The sequence below is a fragment of the Nycticebus coucang genome, chromosome 5, assembly GCF_027406575.1.
Source record: "Nycticebus coucang isolate mNycCou1 chromosome 5, mNycCou1.pri, whole genome shotgun sequence".
Classification (NCBI taxonomy): Eukaryota; Metazoa; Chordata; class Mammalia; order Primates; family Lorisidae; genus Nycticebus; species Nycticebus coucang.
In genome coordinates this window covers 82,253,205-82,276,503 of record NC_069784.1, presented here as the reverse complement: position 1 = coordinate 82,276,503, position 23,299 = coordinate 82,253,205, and the positions used below count along the sequence as shown (strand labels likewise).

The following is a 23,299-nucleotide window of genomic DNA, read 5'->3' as shown; positions in this document are numbered from 1 at the left end:
TCTCTTGCCTCTCAGCCTCCCAAGTAGCTGGGACTACAGGCACCTGCCACAACACCTGGCTGTTTTTTTTTTTGTTGTTGTTGCAGTTGTCATTGTTGTTTTAGCTGGCCCGGGCCAGGTTCGAATCCACCAGCCTCAGTGTATGTGGCCAACGTCCTACCCACTGAGCAACAGCACCGTCCTGAGTTTTAACTCCTTTGGGGCAATACCAAGGAGCACAGTTGCTGGATTGTGTGTTAAGACTATGTATAGTCTTGAAAGAAACCTCCAAAACTGCTTTGTAAAGTGGCTGCACCATTACTGGCTGTATCATTTTGTGCTCCCACCAGCAATGAATCAGAGTTCCTGCTGCTCCCCAGCCTGGCAAGCATTTGATGGTGTCAGATCTGGTCCATTTTGACAGGTGTATAGTGGTAACTCATTGTTTTAATTTGCATTTCCCTTAAAGACATGATGTGGAGTCTTTTCATATGTTTATTTACCATCTGAGTATCTTCTCTGATAGGGTGTCTATTAAGGTCACTTGTCTGTTTTCTTATTGTTAGGTCATAAGAGTTCTTTATATATCTTTGATAAAAATCCTCTATCAGCTGTGTCTTATGCAAATATTTTCTCCCTGACTGTGACTTGTCTTTTCATTCTCCTGACCATATATTTTGCCAAGCAGAAGTTATTAATAAAGTCCAGGTTATCAGTCTCTTCTTCATGTATTATGCCTTTATTGTTGTATTTAAAAAATCATTGCCAAACCAAGGCCATCTAGATTTTTCTCCTCAGTTATCTTCTGGGAATTTTATAGTTTTATGTTCTGCATTTAGGTCTTTGATCTCTTTTGAGTTAATTTTTCAAAAGGGTGTGACTTCTTGCCCAGATTGATTATTTTTGCCTGTGGATGTCTCTCTGTTCTGGCACCATTTGTTGAAAAGACCATCTTTGCTCCACTGAATTGCCTTTGCTCTTTTGTCAAAGATCAGTTCTGGGTCTATGTCTGGGCTTTCCATGCTGTTCCATTGATTCTTTTGCCAAGACTACCTTGATTACCATAGCTTTTATACTAAGTCTTTTTTTTTGGAGACAGAGTCTCACTTTGTCATATGAGCATCACAGCTCATAGCATCCTCCAGCTCTTGGGCTTAGGCGATTCTCTTGCCTCAGCCTCCTGAGTAGCTGCTTTGTATTAAGTCTTGAAGTTGGGCAGTGTCAGTCCTGCAGACTTTGTTCTCCTTCTATGTCATGTTGGCTATTCTGAGTATTTTGCCTCTCCATATGAACTTTGGAGTCTGTTTGTCAATACCCACAAAATATGTTTCTATTATCCTGATTGGGAATACTTTGATTCTATAGATCAAGGTAGGAAGAACTGACATCCTGACAGTGTTGAGTCAATCCTATATCCATGAGCATGGACTTCATTTATTTAGTTCTTCTTTTATTTCTTTCATCAGAGTTTTGTAGTTTTTCCTGAGTTATATCTTGTACATATTTTGTTAGATTTATAGCTAAATATTTCAGTTTTAGTGGTGTTAACGTACTATGTTTTTAATTTCAAATTCCACTTATTCATTGGTGGCATATAGGAAAGCGATTTATGTTTACATATTAGTCGTGTATCCAGGTACTTACCTTTTTAAATGTTTCTAGTATTGTACCATGTAGATGGAACAGATTTTCTTAAAATTGCCTGCTGCAATTCAGTATATATTTTTAACTCCTTCAGGCACAGAGACATCCACCAATCTTCACCAAAAACTCTGCTACCATGTCTTGGGGACTGATCAGTCTGAAGATATTTTGTGTGCTGAGTTTCCTGATGAACCTAAATGGATGGGTGGAGCTGAGGTACTGTACAGCTGGGAAATTTCACACTCAAAGACTGTGTCTCAGGGCTGTGTCTATAAATATTCCTATTAGGTGATGATCTTTATGGATGGTAAAAGTTCTGTGAGTAAATATTCTTTTGTTAAAAATATTGGTAGTTAAATTGACTCTTAAAAATGAAGGTTGCAAGCCTTTTAACTGTAGTCTCAACATAAAAGTCATAATACAAAAAGGTAATACAGGGTTATAGTAAAAAATATAAATACACACTCGTAAAATATGACTGTTTCAAATCTTATAATCCTGCTTCTCAGAGGTGAGCAGAGCTTCTCTCATAAATTTTCTTTGTATATACAAGTAATGTCAGGGGAGAGTGTGCGTGTGTTTTGCTTTTTTACGCAACTATACTCTTTCCATGTTCACTTGTTTTTACATTAAAATAAGTTTCTTAGACATTTTTCCATCTTATACATATTTATACATTCTTTGAGGGTTTTGACAGTAAGCAACTTTTATTTCTTTTTAACTAAATTATTTTTGTTAGAAGAAGAAATATGTGAGGTGAGCACATTAATAATAGTAAAAATATATTTAAAATTACAAAAAGAAGTGATGAAGTAAATCCATAAATTTAAACATCAAATATACAAGTATATACAAATTTCAAAGAGCTCAACCACGATTACCTCATATAACTGGAATACATATTCCAATGGAAAATATAATTGTAAGGGAAGCCCAGCTAAAACTAGGAAGAAAATGAAAAAGGTGAGTTTATTTTCAACATAATACTGTCCTAATTTGTTCGTTCTCACGTGCACATGTAAATGGTCTGTGCTATTGCATTTTATAGCTATTGTATTCAAAGTTCAGTGCACAGTATAAAGTTGGTGCCTCTTCCAAGTAGTAAAAATTTAGATGACTGATCTCGTACTGAGTGACTAACTTATTGAAGTGATATGTTTTTTAGGTTGATGGCCCCAGTTTTATTCTGTATTTTACTAATCAACTGGAAAGAAATTTAGGAGCACTTAGAATAAGATTTTGATTCTTGTTCATTCATTTTTCTGTAGTAAGAAAATATTTTTTGTTTAAGAAAGAGAAACATTCTGAATGTTTTAACATGGGTGAGATTTTATCCCATTTTTAGTGGAAATGACGAATCTAGTATAAACTTTTTAGCTCATTGAACCACTTTACCTCTTTTCTTGAAAGGATTAGAACTTTAGATAGGAAAGAGACATTTAAATTTTTAACTTTTGCTGGTAGGTCTGGTTCATTGAAGGACAAAATAAGAATCTTTGGGGTGGCGCCTGTGGCTCAAAGGGGTAGGGCGCCAGTCCCATATACTGGAGGTGGTGGGTTCAAACTCAGCCCAGGCCAGAAACTGCAAAAAAAAAAAAAAGAATCTTTGGTATTTTAGTCAATGTGCATTGATATACTGTATTTTAAATTATCTTTTTATTTATTTTGGTTTCTAGACCAGGCTTTCTAGCCAAACTGCTGCTCTCAGACCAAATCTGTGGGCTGCATGTTTTTGTAAATAAAGTTTTATTGTAACGCAACCACACCATTAAAGCTTGCTTCTGTGCTAAAGTGAGTAATGGCCACAGAAGGCCATGTGGCTCACAGAGCTGGAAATATTTACTATATGGACCTTTATAGAAAACACTTGTCAGATTTTAATGAAATATTTTTTAAATGAATTTATAGGACTTACATTTTATTACCTTCAAATGTGTCCATTTTTCATGCTTTTTTTTTTCCCACCCTACCTGATTTTTTGTAGAGTCACTGTTCTCATTTTTCTCACATGTTTGCTTTAGCTTCCTTGACATCTGTTGTGGATTGTTCCTCTTAAGTTTTCTTCTCACTCCAACTTACCCTCATGCCGAAGGCTTCTGCTTAACTACAGATATGGGTGATTATTTATAAAATAATAACATTTTCCCCAGCTTCTGAGGGAAACACAATTAAGGAGATAAATATGCTACAAAAAAAAAAAAAAATTAAGTCCTGTGTGTTTCTCTTCCCCTTTTTAGGTGTTAAGGGGGAACACCTAAAATAGTATATTTTAATAATCAAATTTTATTCCCTCCTAGTCTTCATAAAATGAAAGACATGCTCTTCTGGAGAAATTTTTATGCTTCAAAAATAATTTCATTGTAGCAGAACTACTTTAATCAAGGTAAAATTATCTGGTTTGTAGAATAACATGAATATGGAAAATAAAAGCCAAAATATCAATGTATTTTAGCTTGTAGGTCTAAAAGGAAACAAAATAGCCTTATGCCCACAACTCTTGATCTTTTTATTAGCATTTCGTTGAAACTAGTTTTTCATAATTTTTTTCTTTTTTCTTTTTGAATTGCAGTAAAATGCACATAACATAAAATTGACCATTTGAGTCATTTTTAAGCATATGTTGCGGTGGCACTAAGGATATTCACACTGTAGTGTACCCATTTTCATCCAACCATCTTCAGAGCCTTGTCATTGTGCAAAACTAAAACTCTGCACCCGCTGAAGAGTGGCTCCCATCTCCCCCTCCCCCCAATCCCCTTCCTGGCAGCCGCCATTCTGCTTTCTGTCCCTTTGTATTTGACCTCAGTACCTGGTGTAAATGTCATCACACAGTATTTGTCCTTTGTGACTGGCTTCACTTAGTGTAGTGTCCTCAAGGTTCATGTAGCGTATGTCAGAATTTCCTTCCTTTTCAAGGCTGAGCAATATTCTGGTGTGTGTACGTACCACGTTTTCATTTCCTGATTCGTCTGTGGAAATCAGATGGGGTTGCTTTCCGCAGCATTGTTGTAAGTAATGCTGTGATCAGCTAGTGTTCACAGTGACGGTGGAAGCATTCACATATGCATTGGATATATCCATGGTCAGTTCTATGTAGACAGGCAAATGAAAAGCAGATTTAAATAGCTCAGGTCATCCTCCGTCCATTCAGTAGGTGAACACTCCACATAACTTATTTAATACAACTGTTACCACAACTTTAAGAAGGAGGTGATCATTCTAGGAATAAACAAAATAAAATACCTGCTAGAGTAATTACCTTGCAAGCCCGTGACTGGCACTGCCTGCTGGGGGTGCAAGAACCAGGACAGCCCTGAGCTTCGTGGATGAAGCTGGAGGAGCCCTGTGGGGGACATGGCGGGGGCGGGGGGAGGGGTGCTGGCTTGCTACTGTCCTATCCTTTGGCTGCAGCAATCCAAGTTCACCAGAACTTCCCTTTGTATCTAGACACTGTCTCCTCACGACTCACCCCCTTCCTTCACAGACACCTCCTCTGCCCTGCTGCACGGACAGGTCTTTCTTCCTTTAACAGGTATGTCTCGGGAAGTTTCAGTCAGGAAACTTCCTAGTGTTCCCACCCAGCCTGTGACAGGGAGTCTCCACAGGACACCTGCCTTCTCCACGCAGAACCCCTAGCTTTCTGACACTTTGCAGGTGGCCCGCAGGCCACATGAGGCAGTGTGATTTTATTTGTTACCTTTTTTACTTCAAAATAAGATATGTGCAGTGTACATAGGAATTTGTTCATAGTTTTGTTTTTTTTTTTTTAACTATAGTCCGGCCCTCCAACAGTCTGAGGGACAGTGAACTGGCCCCCTGTTTAAAAAGTTTGAGGACCCCTGCTTTAGGGTATAAAAACTGTTAATAAAGGTGTGTTGCTGTTTATAACAAAATATGATTCTCAAGTCTGTCTCCTTGGTTATCTATTCATCCTGTCCTAATTTTTCTGGTGGCCTGCAGGGAGGAGGCATTGGGGGGGGGGGCTTCTCACTGGGAGCTGCCAGTTGGCCTCTCATCTGTTGTTCCTTCGTGTGGACTAAGAACTCTGGCTGCCCTTTTGCAGTGACCCCCTCTGCCCTGTCCCCTTCCTAGTGCCTCCTGACCCAGGGAAGCTACTCCCATGGGCTGCTTTATCCTGGAAGTATTGCCTGTGTCCCCACGGCCCTCCTGACTTGCAGCCAGGGACCTCTGGCCACCCTCAGTCCCTCCTGTACACATCCTGACTTCAGGGCCTGGGAGCAAGGTGTAACACGAAGCAGGCTGGCATTTGGCTAGGACAGATGGATGACAGTCATTATCTAATACAGATTCTGATGCCTTGCTTAGTTGAAGAGCAGGATTGTGGGAAGATAGAAATTACTGTGTTTTAGGAAATTCTATTGGACAAAACAGTGAATTGTGAGCATTTGGGAAAAGGAAAACTCAAGAAAATCTGATACTTGAAGCACTGTTCCCAGCAGAGGGTGCTGTAGAATGAAGATTATGAAGCTGCATTGATTCCCTTTTAGAAAAGATTAAAGAGAAAATGCCCAGCTCTTTGTGATTATCTAGCTAAATCCAATATAGAGGACCTAATTCTTTTCCACCTAATTCTTACAAAAGGTTTTCTCCAAAGGCAATCCTGGGTGTAACTATTTGTCACGTATCTCCATAAGCCATTTTATATATTCACTTGTATTGCTTAGTAATTTCTTAAAAATGTAGATTTATATGTTACTCATATTAACATGCAGAATGTACTGGCTGGCGCTCAATTCATAGTAGGCACCTAATGAAAGTTAATTTCCTCACTGTCTCCATTTCTCCTGATGAAGTTCATGCACACGAAGACCCACAGGGTTGGCCTTACAGAACATACACAGGCGAGTCCAGTGGTCTTCCTGTGATAACTCTGCCTCCTCTGCCTCGACTTGCTGGGCATTTTTGAGTGTTTTCTTCCCAGTCTGCACAGGCCATACGTTTATTCCCCCAGGACTTAGGAAGCCTCCCCTGGTGCCCACCACTGTTTCCTCCTTCATTAGTACCCTCGTACCTGCTAACACTCACCATGCTGGTTAGTATCCATGAAAATCTCAGCAGCACGGTTGGGAAGGCAGAAAAGTCAGGGAGGCCAACAGGGAGCTGGTGTGAGTGAAGCAGGAGGGCTGTGCTGCGTGTCCCACCTAGGACAGCTCCTGATGGAGGGAGTTGCTCTGGGAGTAGAGATGTTGGCTTTGCTGCTCAGTCACTTTCTCACGTGACCCCTGATGTTGCTCAGTGGAGGAGAAAAGAAGACAAATAGTAGATTCTTGAGTAACCATGCTTGTTTGCCAGAAAAACCAAGTCGTTTAGAAACAGTAGTGCTCTGTCCTGTCAAGACGTAATCTTATTTTAGTTTGCATATTTTTTTCCTTAGAACTTTCTGTTTTGTTCGTTTCTGGCATGCCAAGCAACAGGTCACAGAGTATTTTGATTGATTTCTTTTTTTCCCCATTGCTGTAATTACCACACTGTACTGGGAAAGCTGGGTGATTTGGTTTCATGACTACCTGTTAGAAATATTCATGTTAATGCGTACTCCCACGTGCTTTATGGCTACCCCTGTATTTCTGGTAGTGCCGTCGTCTCTTGTTTTTATTACAGATCCATAAATGAGTCTTGCATAAGGAAAGTCATCATTGTAGGTGCTTAGTTGAAGATTGAAAAGTTTTCCTAAATTTAGTTGAAAAATACTTAATATTGGGCGGCGCCTGTGGCTGAGTGAGTAGGGCGCCGGCCCCATATACCAAGGAAAAAATAGCCGGGCATTGTTGCGGGTGCCTGTAGTTCCAGATACTCAAGAAGCTGAGGCAGAAGAATCGCCTAGGCCCAGGAGTTGGGAGGTTGCTGGGAGCTGTGACACCACAGCACTCTACTGAGGGCGACCGAGTAAACTCTGTCTCAAAAAAAAGAAAGAAAGAAAAATACTTAATATTAAGGGCATGTTGTTATGATTTGCAGTTATTACGAAAGGAATTCAAAAGGGTCTGTAGCATAAATTTGATAGTTTCCTCCTCTGAGAGCACCATGCTTAACTCCGAAAGCTATTAAAATCCATTCTCATTCCTTTTGTTAATTTTCAGGACGATTTCAAGTGTCATTGCTTTTTAGTATCCTTTTTTTATATACACAATTAATACCTGTGTTACAATGTATAAAAAGAAAATTCTTCCTTCAATTGGAAGAAATTCATATAGATTCAAGTTATGGGGAAAAAATGTCCACCCTATTTTTGTTAGATTCTAAGTGGAAAAAAATTATGTTAAAGAAATTTCATATCCGTGAAGATTTGGTTTTTAACACAAGACCACATGACTCTGGAGCTCAGTATTCTAGCATAAAATGGCTTATGAGTTTTTCTTTGAAAATGGTATGTTTGTTAAAAGTCCACTTAGTTTTGTATGTGTAAATACTAGGTTTTGTGTCCTGCTGTTTTGAAGAGCAGGTAACTATAGAAAGCTAAATGGTTGGGAGTTTAAAACATGAAATGTTTTTCTGTTAGTTTTCTCTTACCATGGGATACCTGAAGAAAGGCCTACTTATTTAGGTCATTTGGAAAGCCTAGCTGTCCTTAGCATTATCTAGTATTAAGACTGAAAATAGCCAAATTCATCAGCTTTAAAATTTGTACTGTGCTAGTCATGATACCTGATCACCGTCACACCTATGTGAGGCATTAACTGGAGGCATTTTTAGAAAACATCGTTTGGTGCTAAATCTCCCTGGAGGCGACTCTGGCTGCTGCTTCTCCTCTGAATTCTAGTGCATTTTCAGTTCTTGAGTTGGTGGGAGTTGTATTCCTGAATGTGCCACCTTGCCTAAGTCACGTCTTTTGGACAGCACATGTGAACCCAGCAGAATTAGGTATAAAACACATATTCTAATGCTATATGTCACTGTGGCCTGGCATCAGGCAGCACGGTTTGTGCAGTCAGATGTTTTAATGAATTAATGTGGTTTCCTTAGTGAAAACCGAAAGCACAGTACCCCCATACTTTATGCCCTACCTTTTGATAAATGCAACTTCGTGACAGCTATTATTTCGTGCCCTCTTCAAAAGTAGAAAACGACACTTGTAAACATTTGTTCAGGTTAGCATAAAATATGCCACCGTAAGAAGCCAGGTTAGAGGGAGAATCTTCGCTCTCCTTTCCTCTGACCTTGCAAAGAAATTGCTTTCACTTGGTTTTTCAATGGTGAGGCGTGAGAGAGGTGGCGACGGCCCTAAACACGTTTTTTGAGGCTGTGCCTCATCAGCAGTAAAGTTGCTATCTTGGTTCTCTATCTTTTGACAATTGTTGGTCAGACCTTCAGTAGGGAGAAGTGGATGTTCGTTGGGCCTGCCCAGGACACTGAATGGGAGGATGGTAGCTGTGGGCTGTGCTTTTCTGTATTGGTGCCTTGCGTGCTGTCACTGGTGGGTTTCCTGGGAAGCAGACTCTGAGATAGAAATTAGCATTCTGAAAGTTGAATGGCAGAGCTCTTAAAATCTATCCTGTGTGGGGAGTGAAGGAAGCAGAATGATAAGTTGAACTGTAATGCAGTTATCACAAAGGTGCCAGCCAAGCTACAGGGAGCTCTCAAGCTAGGGGAGCCCTGAAACATTTCCTACCTGGCAGTTGGGGGATCTAGACCTTTATAACCCTGCAGCAACCAGTTGTTGTATGTGGATAAGTGCAAAAGAATGTCCTGGGAGGGGCGACTCTTCAACTTGAGGATGAATCCTGGAGAGGTTCTCAGCCGAGAGCTGTTCCCAACGCGGAGCAGCTAAGACAAAGAGTGCTTCTGTCCTAGAGGGCGGCCACCACAGCATCCGCTACGCATGCACACATGCAGCTGGAGTATGTATTAGCCATCGCTCTCTGTACCAGATACCTATACCAACATACCATTGAGTTGTAAGAATGGAAAATTTTAAGCATCCACTTTCAGGGGAATTCTGCTTCTTTAATAATCAATTAGGAGCCATTTCTTCCCGAAAGCCTTCCCCATCTTGTTCTTCTTCCTGCCCCCCCCTTTTAGATGCCCCTCTCTGGCACTGCGATCATCTTTTGTATTTCTCACTATTAATATTCTGCAACATGGCCGTGTGTGTGTGTGTGTGTGTGTGTGTCTCTCCTTCTCCCCTGAGCATAAGTTCCTGAAGGTCCTTTCCTTTAGATCTGTGGGTCCCAGAACCTAGTTCAGCCGCAGACATTGGTAGATCCTTGGTAAATTTTGGTTGGATAAACAGCCTCACCTTTAACTCTTCTCCCCATTGGTGGACAGCTGTGTCTGATGGCACATGTTAAATCATGTCTTTGGTAAGGGAGATGGAAAGTTGGCTGGAGATGGAAGTTGACCTAGATTCTTCTGTTAAGACTAGCCACCTTTGGTAACAGTGGCCATGTCCAGCCTTGTCCCTGCTGGGCAGCCAAGGAAAGACAGAATTACTCCCTAAAGCTTAGATAGGAGCATTCTGTTTCTCTTACTCTTACCTGCTGGAGACATGCCTTTCTGCCACCCACCAGGGGTGTGGCCTTTGCCTTTGCTTTTGTTTTTTTTTTTTGTTTGTTTGTTTATTTTTTGTAATCTCCCAAGTGTGTGCCATAGGAAATGAAAAGCTAAGTACCACTGAATTACCAAATCATAATTAGCCCATTCGTAGGATACTGTATTCTTTATTCATGTAGATTTCCCTCTGTCCAGATACTTTCATCAATACAGATGTCAATACATTCTTCTTTTTTAATTACTGTTTTTAATTATATTTAATCAGTACTCTAAATGTAATCCAACAAATGACTTTCAGAATTAGATTGTGAAAGTAACTTCCATGTTTAAAATTGACAGTAACAAGACTAGTAAAGTTTTAGCTTTAATCCCAACTGATGTTGTTAGGAATATAAGTAATGGATTTAATAGCAGCAAAGATAAATGTTTCATTTGTGATAATTCTTAGTTTCATTTACATAAATTGTAAATTTCATGAAATCAGGGAAAACTTGTTTTTTTTTTTTTGTGGTTTTTGGCCGGGGCTAGGTTTGAACCCGCCACCTCTGGCATATGGGACCGGCGCCCTACTCCTTGAGCCACAGGCGCCGCCCGGAAAACTTGTTTAATATAGACATAAAATCGAAGGCATGTGTGAAAAGCACAGATTTAGGAATTACCTGTTTCATAATTGGTCGGGTTAATAGTATTGCACCTCTATCGCAAAAAGTCACTGTTTTTGTATTAGAGTAATTGATTTCGGAGAGAACCATTATTCTAGCTGATGTCATATTGCTTAAAGAAAAGCCAACAGGTTTTATGAACTGGAATTTCTGCTGTTCTATTTTGTTGATTGTGAGGTTTGAGACCTCAAGCATTTGAAAATTCAAAGTTATTTCCTGTTAAGCAAATGTAAGTGGCTATGAAACATCTCCAGATTGTGATAGAGTTATAGTGAGAAAGAAAGACTTAATTGGCATAACAGCAGTGTACTTTGGGACTTCCTGCCTCGGGTTAAATATAAACTGTTACGTCTATTTAGTCCAGCCAGAAATGCTAAGAAAAACTCACTATATGTGCTGGAGACAGCTATCACTGAAGGTTTGGTGTGGTTCTTGCAGTGAATTTTACTGCCTTCTCTTACTCTTGAGGGAATCACTGTGTCTGAATTAGCCATCACTTATGATTGATGCAACACAACTTTAAGGACTTAAGCTGTAAAGATTTCTGTCTCTATTTAAAAGACAAGAGAACAAAAGTATAAAGGCTTGCTAATGAGGCCGCTTTCAGTTATATTTAATAAAATTATAATTATGAGGTTGCTGGTGATATTCTTAATACAGGACGGTTTGAAAATAAGGTTGAACTAAAATTCTGAACATTGATTTAAAAGCCATGTATATTGAAAGCTTAAGTAAGACAGAATATAACTCCCAGGTCAAAGAACAAAATGTACAATAGGAAGAGGAGGAAAGGAAAAAGCAAAAGTGAATAAAACATTGCAACTTAAGAATGTAGAAGCAGCGGCAACCACAGGGCTGATCCACGGGCAAGGTGAGTCCAGCAGGTGTTCCACCCTTCTCTGCCTGGAGGTATTTTTTGGACTCTAGGGCAAGGAGGAGGAACAAAAAGTATTATGTTCCCACTGGACTAAGGATCCAAAGGTTGGAATTCAGGGAGACTGAATCCACGGGAAGTTGCGGGACAGAGTACCAAAAGAAGGGAACTACCTACCAGAAGTCTCAGAAATCTGTCTCGGGATCCTCTTTTACTTTGGGCTGATGAGGAAGTGATGTGCACAAGTGAATAAGGCTCCATGATTCAAGCTAAAACAGCTGTCAGGGAGCTGTATAAACTGGCAACTACCAAAGATTGAACAAGACTGAGGGACTTCCACATTCTGAACAGTCAGAGTGGGAACGCCTAATGAACATACTGACTATCCCACAGTCAGAGTGGAAATGCCTAATGAACACACTGACTATCCCACAGTCAGAGTGGAAACGCGTAATGAACACACCGACTATCCCACAGTCAGAGTGGAAACGCCTAATGAACACACCGACTATCCCACAGTCAGAGTGGAAACGCCTAATGAACACACCGACTATCCCACAGTCAGAGTGGAAACGCCTAATGAACACACCGACTATCCCACAGTCAGAGTGGAAACGCCTAATGAACACACCGACTATCCCACAGTCAGAATGGAAACGCCTAATGAACACACCAACTATCCCACAGAGACCTCACAGAGGCCAGGCCTTAAGAGTGGAGTTGTAGACCTTACCCAACAAAACCTGAAAACAAGTCTAATGGATCAAGATGATCTACCACAAATTGACTGCCTCAAACATTTTATAGGCAGGCCAGAAAGAAAAAAATCCTGACAACACTCAAAAGCCTAGAGTCTAATTAAAACATTGCTAGGCATGTCAAAAAACTGTGATAATACAATCAAGAGGAAAGTTATCCAGGAGAAACAGATACAGAAATAATAGTAGAGTTAACATACAATAATTTATAAAAAGCTATTATAAAAATAATTTTCAAAGATTTGTAAGAAATGTTAATGTACTAGCCAAAGAAATAGAAAATATAAAAATGAACCACATATTCTTCTAGATACAAAATAAACTCTGAAATGAAAGAATCTCTGCAAGGGCTTAACAACATTTTATTTTTTAAGACAAAAGAAAATGTCAGTGAGTTTAAAGATGGGATAGTTGAAACTGAAACACAAAGAAAAACTGAAACAAAAATAAACACAGTCTCATTGACCTGCGAGACAATATCAAGTATTGTAATATGAATCTGAAGTCCTAGCATAGGGGTAAGAGCACAGCAAAAATACACACATGGGAGAAATGGCCAAAAATGTTACAAATTTGGTAAAATATACCAAAGCCACATATCCAAGAAGTTCTGTAAATCTCAAGCTGGCTACTGTAGCAAAGCCCATTACAATTACAACGCAGCGAATTTTCAGAATACCAAAGATAGCAAGAAAATATTAAAAGCAGCCAGAGAAGAAAACTACACATTATATGTAGGGAAACAAAGATGAGAAGTAACAGTGCGAGTCAGAACCCAATGGCCAGGTACCTTTTCTAGGAGCCCTATTGAATACTGTGGGCCCCCCCAACCTGTTTACCTTTCCCAGACCTGTTCACCTTATCGTGACATTTATCATTTTATAATATACCACATAATTGCACATTTAGGTTTGTCTCCCTTACTAGATGTAACATTTTTTCCTGATTGACTTACTGATGTATCTTTAACACATAGAAAAATGTTTTACACATAATAGCTGCTTAGCCAATGCTTATGGAATGACCAAAGAATAACAGTTGTTGTTAAGTGTATTAGGTGGGGTTCTCCAGAGAACAACCAACAGAGGTGTGTGTGTGTGTGTATGTTTCATGTAGGGAGGATTTTAAGGTATTAGCTGCCATGATTGTGGAGGCCCACAGGCTGGAGACTCGGGGAAGACTGCAGTTAAATCAAGGTCTCCGCTGGCTGAACCCCTTCGTACTCAGAAGAGGTCAGTCTTTGTTCTCTTAAGGCTCTCAAGTGAGTGGATGAGCCCCACCCACATTATGAAAGGTAATCTACTTTACTCCAATTCTGTTTATTTATATGTAATCTTATCTAAAAAATAACCTTCACAGAAATATCTAGAATAATGCTTGACCAAATATCTAGGCAGTGTATTCTAGTCAAGTTGGCACGTAAAATTCATAATAAGGATGTGGGAAAACAGGAAATGTCATATACTCTACTGCCAAGTAAGAGTATAGGTTGGTGCAACCACTTTGGAGAATAATTTGGCAACATCTAATAAAGTTGAAATATGTGCACATCCTATCATTGAGCGATTTTGCTTCTTGTTATATACCCAAGGAAGCAGTTTAGGTCACACATATGTTCACTCTAAATGATTGTTTGTACTAGTAACAAAAAAATGGAAATAGTTTTTCTTTGCTTTTATGTGTATAAATTTATGGATTACAAGTGTGATTTTGTTGTGTAGATATAATGCATATTGATGTAAGTGCTATTAGAGTACCTATCACCTAAATAATCATACATTGTACCCATTAAGTGATTTCTCATCTTCCACCCTACTCTCATACCCTCCCCATTCTGAGTTTCCATTTTCTGTCATTGCACACTCTATGTACCTGTGTACACATTATTTATCTTCTACTTATAAGTGAGAAAATGCTGATTTGTCCTTCTGTGTCTGAGTTGTTTAACTTAAGACAATGGCTTCCAGTCTCATGCATGTTGCTGCAAAAGGCGTGAGTTCATTCTTTTTCATGGCTGAATAATATTCCAGCGTGTGTGTGTATGTGTGTGCACACGTGTCCATGTATACACACATGTACATCTAGTCATCCATTGATGGATACTTAGATTGTTGATTCCATATCTTTGCTGTTATGAATAGTGCTGTGATAAACATGCAGGTGTGGTTATTTTTTTGTTACAATGATTTCTTTTCCTTTGGGTAGATACCCAGTATTGGGATTGCTGGATCAAATGGAAGGTCTAAAGAAAATGGAATTACCTAGGTGTTTTTGGTAGGAAGAGGGTATATTCTTAGATTATAATACCGTACAGCAGTTAAAATGAAGCATATTTACATGTACCAATGCGGATTAATTGTAAAAATAATACTGAATAAAGAAATGAGTTGCAAAAGGATGTATATGATTGATACCATTTTGTCACCTCAAAATGGATTGTATTGGATTTTTCATCTCGACTCTTTTTGCAACCTAAGATTCTGCTGTTTTGTACTAAAAAAAGAAATTCCCAGGAAGCACAGACCTGTCATCTCTGCAATCTTATAGTAGAAGTGACTAAAGATAACATAAAATGTGGTTCACTAGAAACTTGTTAATGTGACCAGCATGACCTACACTGAATTTCTTGCGTCTATACCAATTTTACTAATTCTTATTTAGAATACTTTGAACTTATGTAACCCATGAAGAAACCTTGAAGTTGAGGATATTATATTCAAAATGACAGAATTTAAATTTCAGTTTAAAGAATAGATTAGAAATTTAAATAAAAATTGTGTTGAAGTCATGATATTCAATTATGTCTACTAATATTTTCTTCTTAAATAATTCACTGTGTTAAACTGCGATTAAGAGTGTAACAAGTTAAAATTAATGTTCACCTTTGATCATAAGTTTGGGGTGAAGACACTCATTTGAAAGTTAACCTTAATTTTGTACTTAATATTTAACGGTGTTCTTAGAAAAATGTACATATTCTGATTAGCACTCTGCCCTATTTTTGTTTCCTTCACAGTTATCTGATGATGGCCGCTATGTCTTACTATCAATAAGGGAGGGGTGTGATCCCGTAAACAGACTCTGGTACTGTGACCTACAGCAGGAATCCAATGGCATCACTGGTAAGTAAGTTATTTTTTTAGATGCTGGTAATTATTGCGAGAAATTCCATTATAAAATAATTATTTTGGTCTTCTAATTGATTTTCCAAGAAACTTCTTCCATTCTACCACATCATATCAGTTAATATGATTTTTTTTCTTTCAGTCCTTTTCAATAAAATGAGGAAAAATTGAACGCAACTATTTGCTTTAGCATTCTTTCTGTAGATTGGGATTAGCCAAGTTTTCTGCCCATGAGTGAAATATTCTGTGAGTATTGCAGATGAAGAGTGCTCAGGCCCTTTGGTCTGTAAAGTATTATAATTATTTAGTTAGAATGGTACAAATTGTCACAGGCAAGGGTTATTAGACCAGTGAGAATTTATTAGATTGACGGGTAATGAGTACAGTTGCTCCTCAGTGCTGAGCCATGTGCAAAAGAACAACTTGCTTTTGCTTTCTGAATCCTCGCGTATCATAAAGGCAAGCACAGAACCAACCAGTCGCAAGTTCTGCAGATGGCTCGTATTAAATGCAGTTCTCTTCTAACATCTCTGTCATATCAGCACTATTATCAAACATTAAAACTTTATACCTACACAGCGGACTATGCTGAAAGTTCTCAGACCCAGACATTCTGTCAGGTACATTAGTACCCAAATAAGGAAACTAAACTATTTTCACCATGTTCTAGTTAACATAAAATGCATCTACCTTAGAGACGGTTCACATTTTCAAATACACCATAGAGAGTGCATTTCTGTAGTAATTTATCTACCTCATTATTAGCATTAATTGGTATTGTGATAGGAAAATATTTAGATCTAATTAGGCATTATATCACTTTTAATATTCTCTGTGCAAGATCCACATCCTAACATTTTTAGATACTATACAGCACCATTCACACATATGCATGAGGTCAGCAACTTTCATTATGGTGTTAAAAATAGATCCATTTAATAAAACCTTGTATTTTTTCTATTAAAAAAAAATAGATACACACCCATTTGGTCTCAAGAAACCAGCATCAACCAAACCGATATTCATGTTCTCTGACAGAAACAAACCACCACCCTGGACTTACGTTGTGTGTCTAGGTCCACAGAGAACAGAGCAGACCTTTTAAGATTGAACTGAAAGGCGGTGGCAGCAGACGTCAAGGTGCCACTGTCCCGTGGACATGTTCCCGTGTGATCCTGAGGTGGTGGAAAAGATTTTACCTTTCTTCCTTGTATTAAAAATTCTAGTTACAGGGTTCTTCATTAGGGGAGTTCCGTTCTTATTTTCTGTTTATATTTTGTTATATATTTAAATTATTATCCTGGGTTGTGTTTTTAAAAGATATGTTAACAAATTAAGAACATGCAAATTAAAAAAAAAAGAAATTTAAGATAAATAAAAAAAAAGAACATGCAAATTGCTTAATTACTCCAAGTACAGAGAAGAAAATTCCATCTAATATTCATGTACTGAACTGCCATTGCTACGTCCACGTTAGCAAGAGATAGTAATACTTTGTTTTATTTCTTTTTTTATTAAATCATAACTGTATATATTGATATGATCATGGGGCATCATACACTCGCTTCATAAACCATTTGACACATTTTTATCACAGTGGTTAACATAGCCTTTCTGGCGTTATCTCAGTTACTGTGCCAAAACATTTACATTCTACATTTACCCTGTAAGATGCACCACAGGTGTGATCCCACCGATCCCCCTCCCTCTACCCACCCCCTCCCTTTCCCACTTCCCCCTATTGTTAAGTTGTAGCTGGGTTATAGCTTTCATGTGAGAGTCCCAAATTAGTTTCATAGTAGGGCTGTGTACATTGGGTACTTTTTCTTCCATTCTTGGGATACTTTACTAAGAAGAATATGTTCCAGCTCCATCCATGTAAACATGAAAGAGGTAAAGTCTCCATCTTTCTTTAAGGCTGCATAGTATTCCATGGTATACATATACCACAATTTATTAATCCATTCGTGGATCGATGGGCACTTGGGCTTTTTCCATGACTTAGCTATTATGAATTGGGCTGCAATAAACATTCTGGTACAAATATCTTTGTTATGTTGTGATTTTTGGTCTTCTGGGTATATGCCCAGCAGAGGAATTACAGGATTGAATGGCAGATCTATTTTTAGATCTCTGAGTGTTCTCCATATATCTTTCCAAAAGGAATGTATTAATTTGTATTCCCACCAGCAGTGCAGAAGTGTTCCCTTTTCTCCGCATCCACGCCAACATCTCTGGTCTTGAGATTTTGTGATATAGGCTAGTCTCATTGGAGTTAGATGATATCTCAAAGTAGTTTTGATTTGCATTTCTCTGAGGATTAAAGATGATGAGCATTTTTTCATATGTCTGAAGGCCTTGCGCCTGTCTTCTTCAGAGAAGTTTCTCTTCAAATCCCTTGCCCATTCTGCGATGGGATCCCTTGTTTTTTTCTTGCTGATGCGTTTGAGTTCTCTGTGAATTCAAAGGTTATTAAACCTTTGTCAGAGTTATACCCTGCAAATATCTTCTCCCATTCTGAGGGCTGTCTGCTTGCTCTGCTTACTGTGTTCTTAGCTGTGCAGAAGCTTTTTAGTTTGATCAAGTCCCAGTAGTGTATTTTTGAAGCTGCTTCAATTGCCCGGGGGGTTCTCCTCATGAAATACTCACCCAGACCAATTTCTTCAAGGGATTTCCCTGCATTCTCCTCTAGTATTTTTATAGTTTCATGTTTTAAGTTTAAATCTTTAATCCAATGAGAGTCTATCTTAGTTAATGGTGAAAGGTGTGGGTCCAATTTCAGTCTTCTGAGGTTGCCAGCCAGTTCAGCCAGCACCATTTGTTAAATAGGGAATCTTTTCCCCACTGAATGTTTTTAATTGGCTTGTCAAAAATCAAATAGCGGTAAGTAGCTGGATTCATCTCTTGGTTCTCTATTCTGTTCCAGATATCTACTTCTCTGTTTTTGTGCCAATACCGTGCTGTTTTGATCACTATCGATTTGTAGTAAAGTCTGAGGTCTGGTAGTGTGATTCCTCCTGTTTTGTTTTTATTTCTGAGTAATGTCTTGGCTATTCGAGGTTTTTTCTGATTCCATATAAAACGAAGTAATGTTTTTTCAAGATCTTTAAAATATGACAGTGGAGCTTTAATAGGGAGTGCGTTGAAATTATATATTGCTTTGGGTAGTATGGACATTTGGATAATGTTGATTTTTCCCAGCCATGAGCATGGTATGTTTTTCCATTTGTTAACATTTTCAGCTATTTCTTTTCTTAGAGTTTCATAGTTCTCTTTATAGAGATCTTTCACGTCTTTTGTTAGGTAAATTCCCAAATATTTCATCTTCTTTGGCACTACTGTGATTGGGATAGAGTCCTTAACTGCTTTTTCAATTTGACTGTTGTTGGTGTATATAAAGGCTACCGATTTATGAATGTTGATTTTGTAACCTGAGATGCTGCTGTATTCCTTGATCACTTCGAGGAGTTTTGTAGTAGAGTCCCTAGTGTTTTCCAAATACACAATCATATCATCTGCGAAGAGCGAGAGTTTGATCTCTTCTGACCCTATATGGATACCCTTGATCGCCTTTTCTTCCCTAGTTGCGGTGGCTAAAACTTCCATTACAATGTTGAAAAGCAATGGAGACAATGGGCAGCCTTGTCTGGTTCCTGATCTGAGTGGAAATGATTCCAATTTAACTCCATTCAATATGATATTGGCTGTGGGTTTGCTGTAGATAGCCTCTATCAGTTTAAGAAAAGTCCCTTCTAGACCAATTTTCTTGAGTGTTCTGATCATGAAGGGATGCTGGATATTATCAAAAGCTTTTTCTGCATCAATTGAGAGAATCATATGGTCTTTGTTTTTTAATTTGTTTATGTGCTGAATTACATTTATAGATTTACGTATATTGAACCAGCCTTGAGACCCTGGGATAAAACCAACTTGGTCGTGATGTATAATTTGTTTGATGTGTTGCTGGATTCTGTTTGTTAGGATCTTGTTGAATATTTTTGCATCTATATTCATTAGTGATATTGGTCTATAATTTTCTTTTCTTGTTGGGTCTTTTCCTGGTTTGGGGATCAGGGTGATGTTTGCTTCATAGAACGTGTTGGGTAGTCTTCCTTCTTTTTCTACATTTTGGAACAGGTTGAGTAATATAGGTACTAATTGCTCTTTAAAGGTTTGGTAGAATTCTGACGTAAAACCATCCGGTCCCGGGCTTTTCTTTTTAGGGAGGTTTTGTATAGTTGATGCTATTTCTGAACTTGATATGGGTCTGTTCAACATTTCCACTTGATTCTGGTTAAGTCTTGGAAGGTGGCGTGCTTCCAAGTATCGGTCTATTTCCTTCAGATTTTCATATTTCTGAGAATAAAGTTTCTTGTAATATTCATTAAGGATTTTTTGGATTTCTGATGAGTCTGTGGTTATTTTGTCTTTGTTGTTTCTGATTGATGATATTAGAGATTTTACTCTTTTTTTCCTGATTAGGTTGGCCAGAGGTTTATCTATTTTATTGACCTTTTCAAAAAACCAGCTTTTTGATTTATTGATCTGTTGTATTATTCTTTTGTTTTCAATTTCATTTAATTCTGCTCTAATTTTGGTTATTTCTTTTCTTCTACTGGGTTTGGGGTTGGAATGTTCTTCCTTTTCCAGTTGCGTGAGATGTCCCATTAAGTTGTTAACTTCCTCTCTTTCCGTTCTCTTGAGGAAGGCTTGCAGTGCTATAAATTTCCCTCTTAGAACTGCCTTTGCAGTGTCCCAGAGGTTCTGATAGTTTGTGTCTTCATTGTCGTTTTGTTCCAAAAAATTGGCGATTTCTTTCCTAATCTCATCTGTGACCCAGCTATCATTCAGCATAAGGTTATTTAACTTCCATGTTTTTGTATGGGTATGCAGATTCCTGTTGTTACTCAATTCAAGTTTTATTCCATGATGGTCCGAGAAGATGCATGGAATAATTTCTATTCCTTTAAATTTACTGAGGTTAGACTTGTGACCTAAAATGTGGTCAATTTTGGAGTAAGTTCCGTGGGCTGATGAGAAGTATGTGTATTCAGTTTTGTTGGGATGAAATGTTCTGTAGATATCTGCTAAATCTAAATATTGGATGGTTAGGTTTAAATCTAAGATTTCTTTGCTCAGCTTCTTTCTGGAGGATCGATCCAACACTGCCAAGGGAGTGTTGAAATCTCCGACGATTATGGAGCTGGAAGAAATCAAGTTACTCATGTCTGTTAGAGTTTCTCTTATAAATTGAGGTGCATTCTGGTTGGGTGCATAGATATTAATAATTGAGCTCTCATCATATTGAGTATTACCCTTAACAAATATGAAGTGACCATTCTTGTCCTTCCTTACTTTTGATGGTTTAAAGCCTACTGTATCTGCAAATAAAATTGCAACACAGGCTTTTTTCTGATTACCATTTGCCTGAAATATTGATGAACATCCTTTCACCCTGAGTCTGTATTTGTCTTTTAAGTTGAGATGTGACTCTTGTATGCAACAAATATCTGGCTTGAGTTTTTGTATCCAGTCAGCTAACCTATGCCTCTTTAGAGGACAGTTTAAGCCATTCACATTGATGGAGAGCATTGATAAGTCTGGTGGAATTTTGGGTATCGAGTTTTTCAAAGGTCCAGTGGACATTTTTAATCCTTTCGCCAGTGTGGAAGTTGGAGTTTGATCCGAAGTTTCTGAGTGAGTTTACTTTTGTGGTATAGGATTGGGTTGGTCATTGTGGAGGATAGGTCTGAGAACATCCTGAAGAGCTGGTTTACTTATGGCAAATTTTTTCAACATATGAATGTCATTGAAGTATTTAATTTCTCCATCATAAGTGAAACTCAGTTTAGCTGGATACAAGATCCTGGGTTGAAAGTTTTTTTGCTTTAGGAGATTAAAAGTTGATGACCAGCCTCTTCTGGCTTGAAAAGTTTCAGCAGAGAGATCTGCAGTTATTCTAATATTCTTACCTTTGTACGTTATAGTTTTCTTTCGCCGGGCTGCTTTGAGAATCTTCTCTTTCATGTTAACTTTAGTGAAGCTAATTATGATATGTCTGGGGGATGACTTATTGGGGTTGAATCGTGCTGGGGTTCTGAAGCTGTCTGCTATCTGAATTTCAGATTCTCTAGGCATGTCTGGAAAATTTTCTTTCATAATTTCATGCAGAAGGGCCTCTGTGCCCTCGGAGGCGACTTCATCGTTCTCAGAAATTCCTATAATTCTTATGTTGCTTTTTTCCGAATTATCTGAGAGTTCTCTGAGTGAGTGATCCGTTTTTGCTCTCCATTTCTCTTCCTCTTTGAGAGATTGGGAGCGTTCGAAGACTTTATGTTCAATGTCAGAAATCCTTTCTTCTGCTTGCTCCATTCTGTTACTGAGGGATTCTACTGTATTTTTCATATCTTTGAGGGCTGTAAGTTCTTGCTTCAGTGTGTCTAAGTCTTTGGTGGTTTTGTCTTTAAATTCGTTAAATTCTTGAGACAATTTTTGAATTTCTCCTCGAATTCCTAATTCCATTTTATTAATCTTATCTGCAATCCAAATTCTGAATTCGATTTCTGACATCTCAGCCAGTTGTTTATGAATGGGATCTTCAATCACATCTGCCGTATCTTTTCCTGGGGGGGTTGATCTATTCTGGTTATTCATGTTACCAGAGTTTTTCCGCTGATTCCGCCCCATGGTTATTTTACTCCCTTTGGTTTTTCCCCTGGGGTTTTATCGAGGGCCCGTACAGTGTTGTGGCCTGAGAAACTGGGGCCCTGTCTGGTGTGGTGGAGCAAAGTGGTTCTGTCTTGCTTTCAGCTGGTTTCTGTTCGATCCTATGGCAACTTCTACTCTGGCTTGAAGTCTCAGCTTTTGTTTGCGTCCTTGTGATCACAGCTTGCCTCAGCGGTGTTGATGTGCGTTCTTCAACCTTCTCTCTTGGTGAGGCTCAAGTCCACCAGGATACTTACTAAATTCCTGTCCCTTAACTCTCCTTCTGGATGGGAGCCTCTCAAGAGATAGTAATACTTTGAATGGAACTTGGAAGTGCTCGCCAAACTCAGGGAAACTGTGTTTGCTCCCTAATCTCTTGGTCCTTGTGTGTCCCTGCCCCGCGTTATCATTGCAGTGTTAGGGGACTTCCACAAGGAAGGCAGAGCACAGGTGCACTAGGCTCTCGAAAAGTAAATTCTAGGCAGTCCTGCCAGGAATGAAGAGGAAGAAGAAAAAAGAAATTTACATGTAGCTAAGAAGCCCTTAATGCTGCGATGCATTCATGTCTTAAGACCTACTTACAAAATGAGTCACATCCTGGCCTGTCTTCCACCTTTATCTTCTTTTAAGTTACTAGAGAGTTGTCTTCTTTGCTTTCTGGGGTGGTTTTTGTGCAGCTTAAATGAAGAGGCCAGCACATAGCAAGCACCCAGGAAACGTCAGCAATGATTATTTTCCAAATTGTTCTCTTTTTTCTTAAGTCTCCCAGAGCATTTTAAGATGATTGCGCCATTGATGATTTGAAATAAGTCCAGCTGCGAGGAACGTGCATAACCTAAATTTATTTGAGACGGTATCTGTTGGAGTCATGTAGGAGTCACACATTTGTTATCAAAATTATTTCTGGATATTTTCTATCTGTGAGGTTTATGAATGTATCAATCGGGGTTTAATCAAAGAATCACAATGAATAGGAAATATATAGGGATTTAATACAAAGAATTAGCTTACATGTAGGGGCCACGTAGTCAAGTCTGAAAT

At 38.6% G+C, this 23,299-nt stretch overlaps 1 protein-coding gene across 1 annotated transcript in view; it reads left to right on the top strand.

Moving 5' to 3' along the window:
* The window catches only part of PREP (prolyl endopeptidase), a 137,267-nt gene that overhangs the window by 38,091 nt on the left and 75,877 nt on the right, over positions 1-23,299 (top strand). The window contains exons 6-7 of the mRNA XM_053591970.1: positions 1,718-1,839; positions 15,445-15,550. Of these exons, the coding sequence (XP_053447945.1) occupies positions 1,718-1,839; positions 15,445-15,550 (228 nt within the window). The remainder of the gene's footprint in view (positions 1-1,717; positions 1,840-15,444; positions 15,551-23,299) is intronic.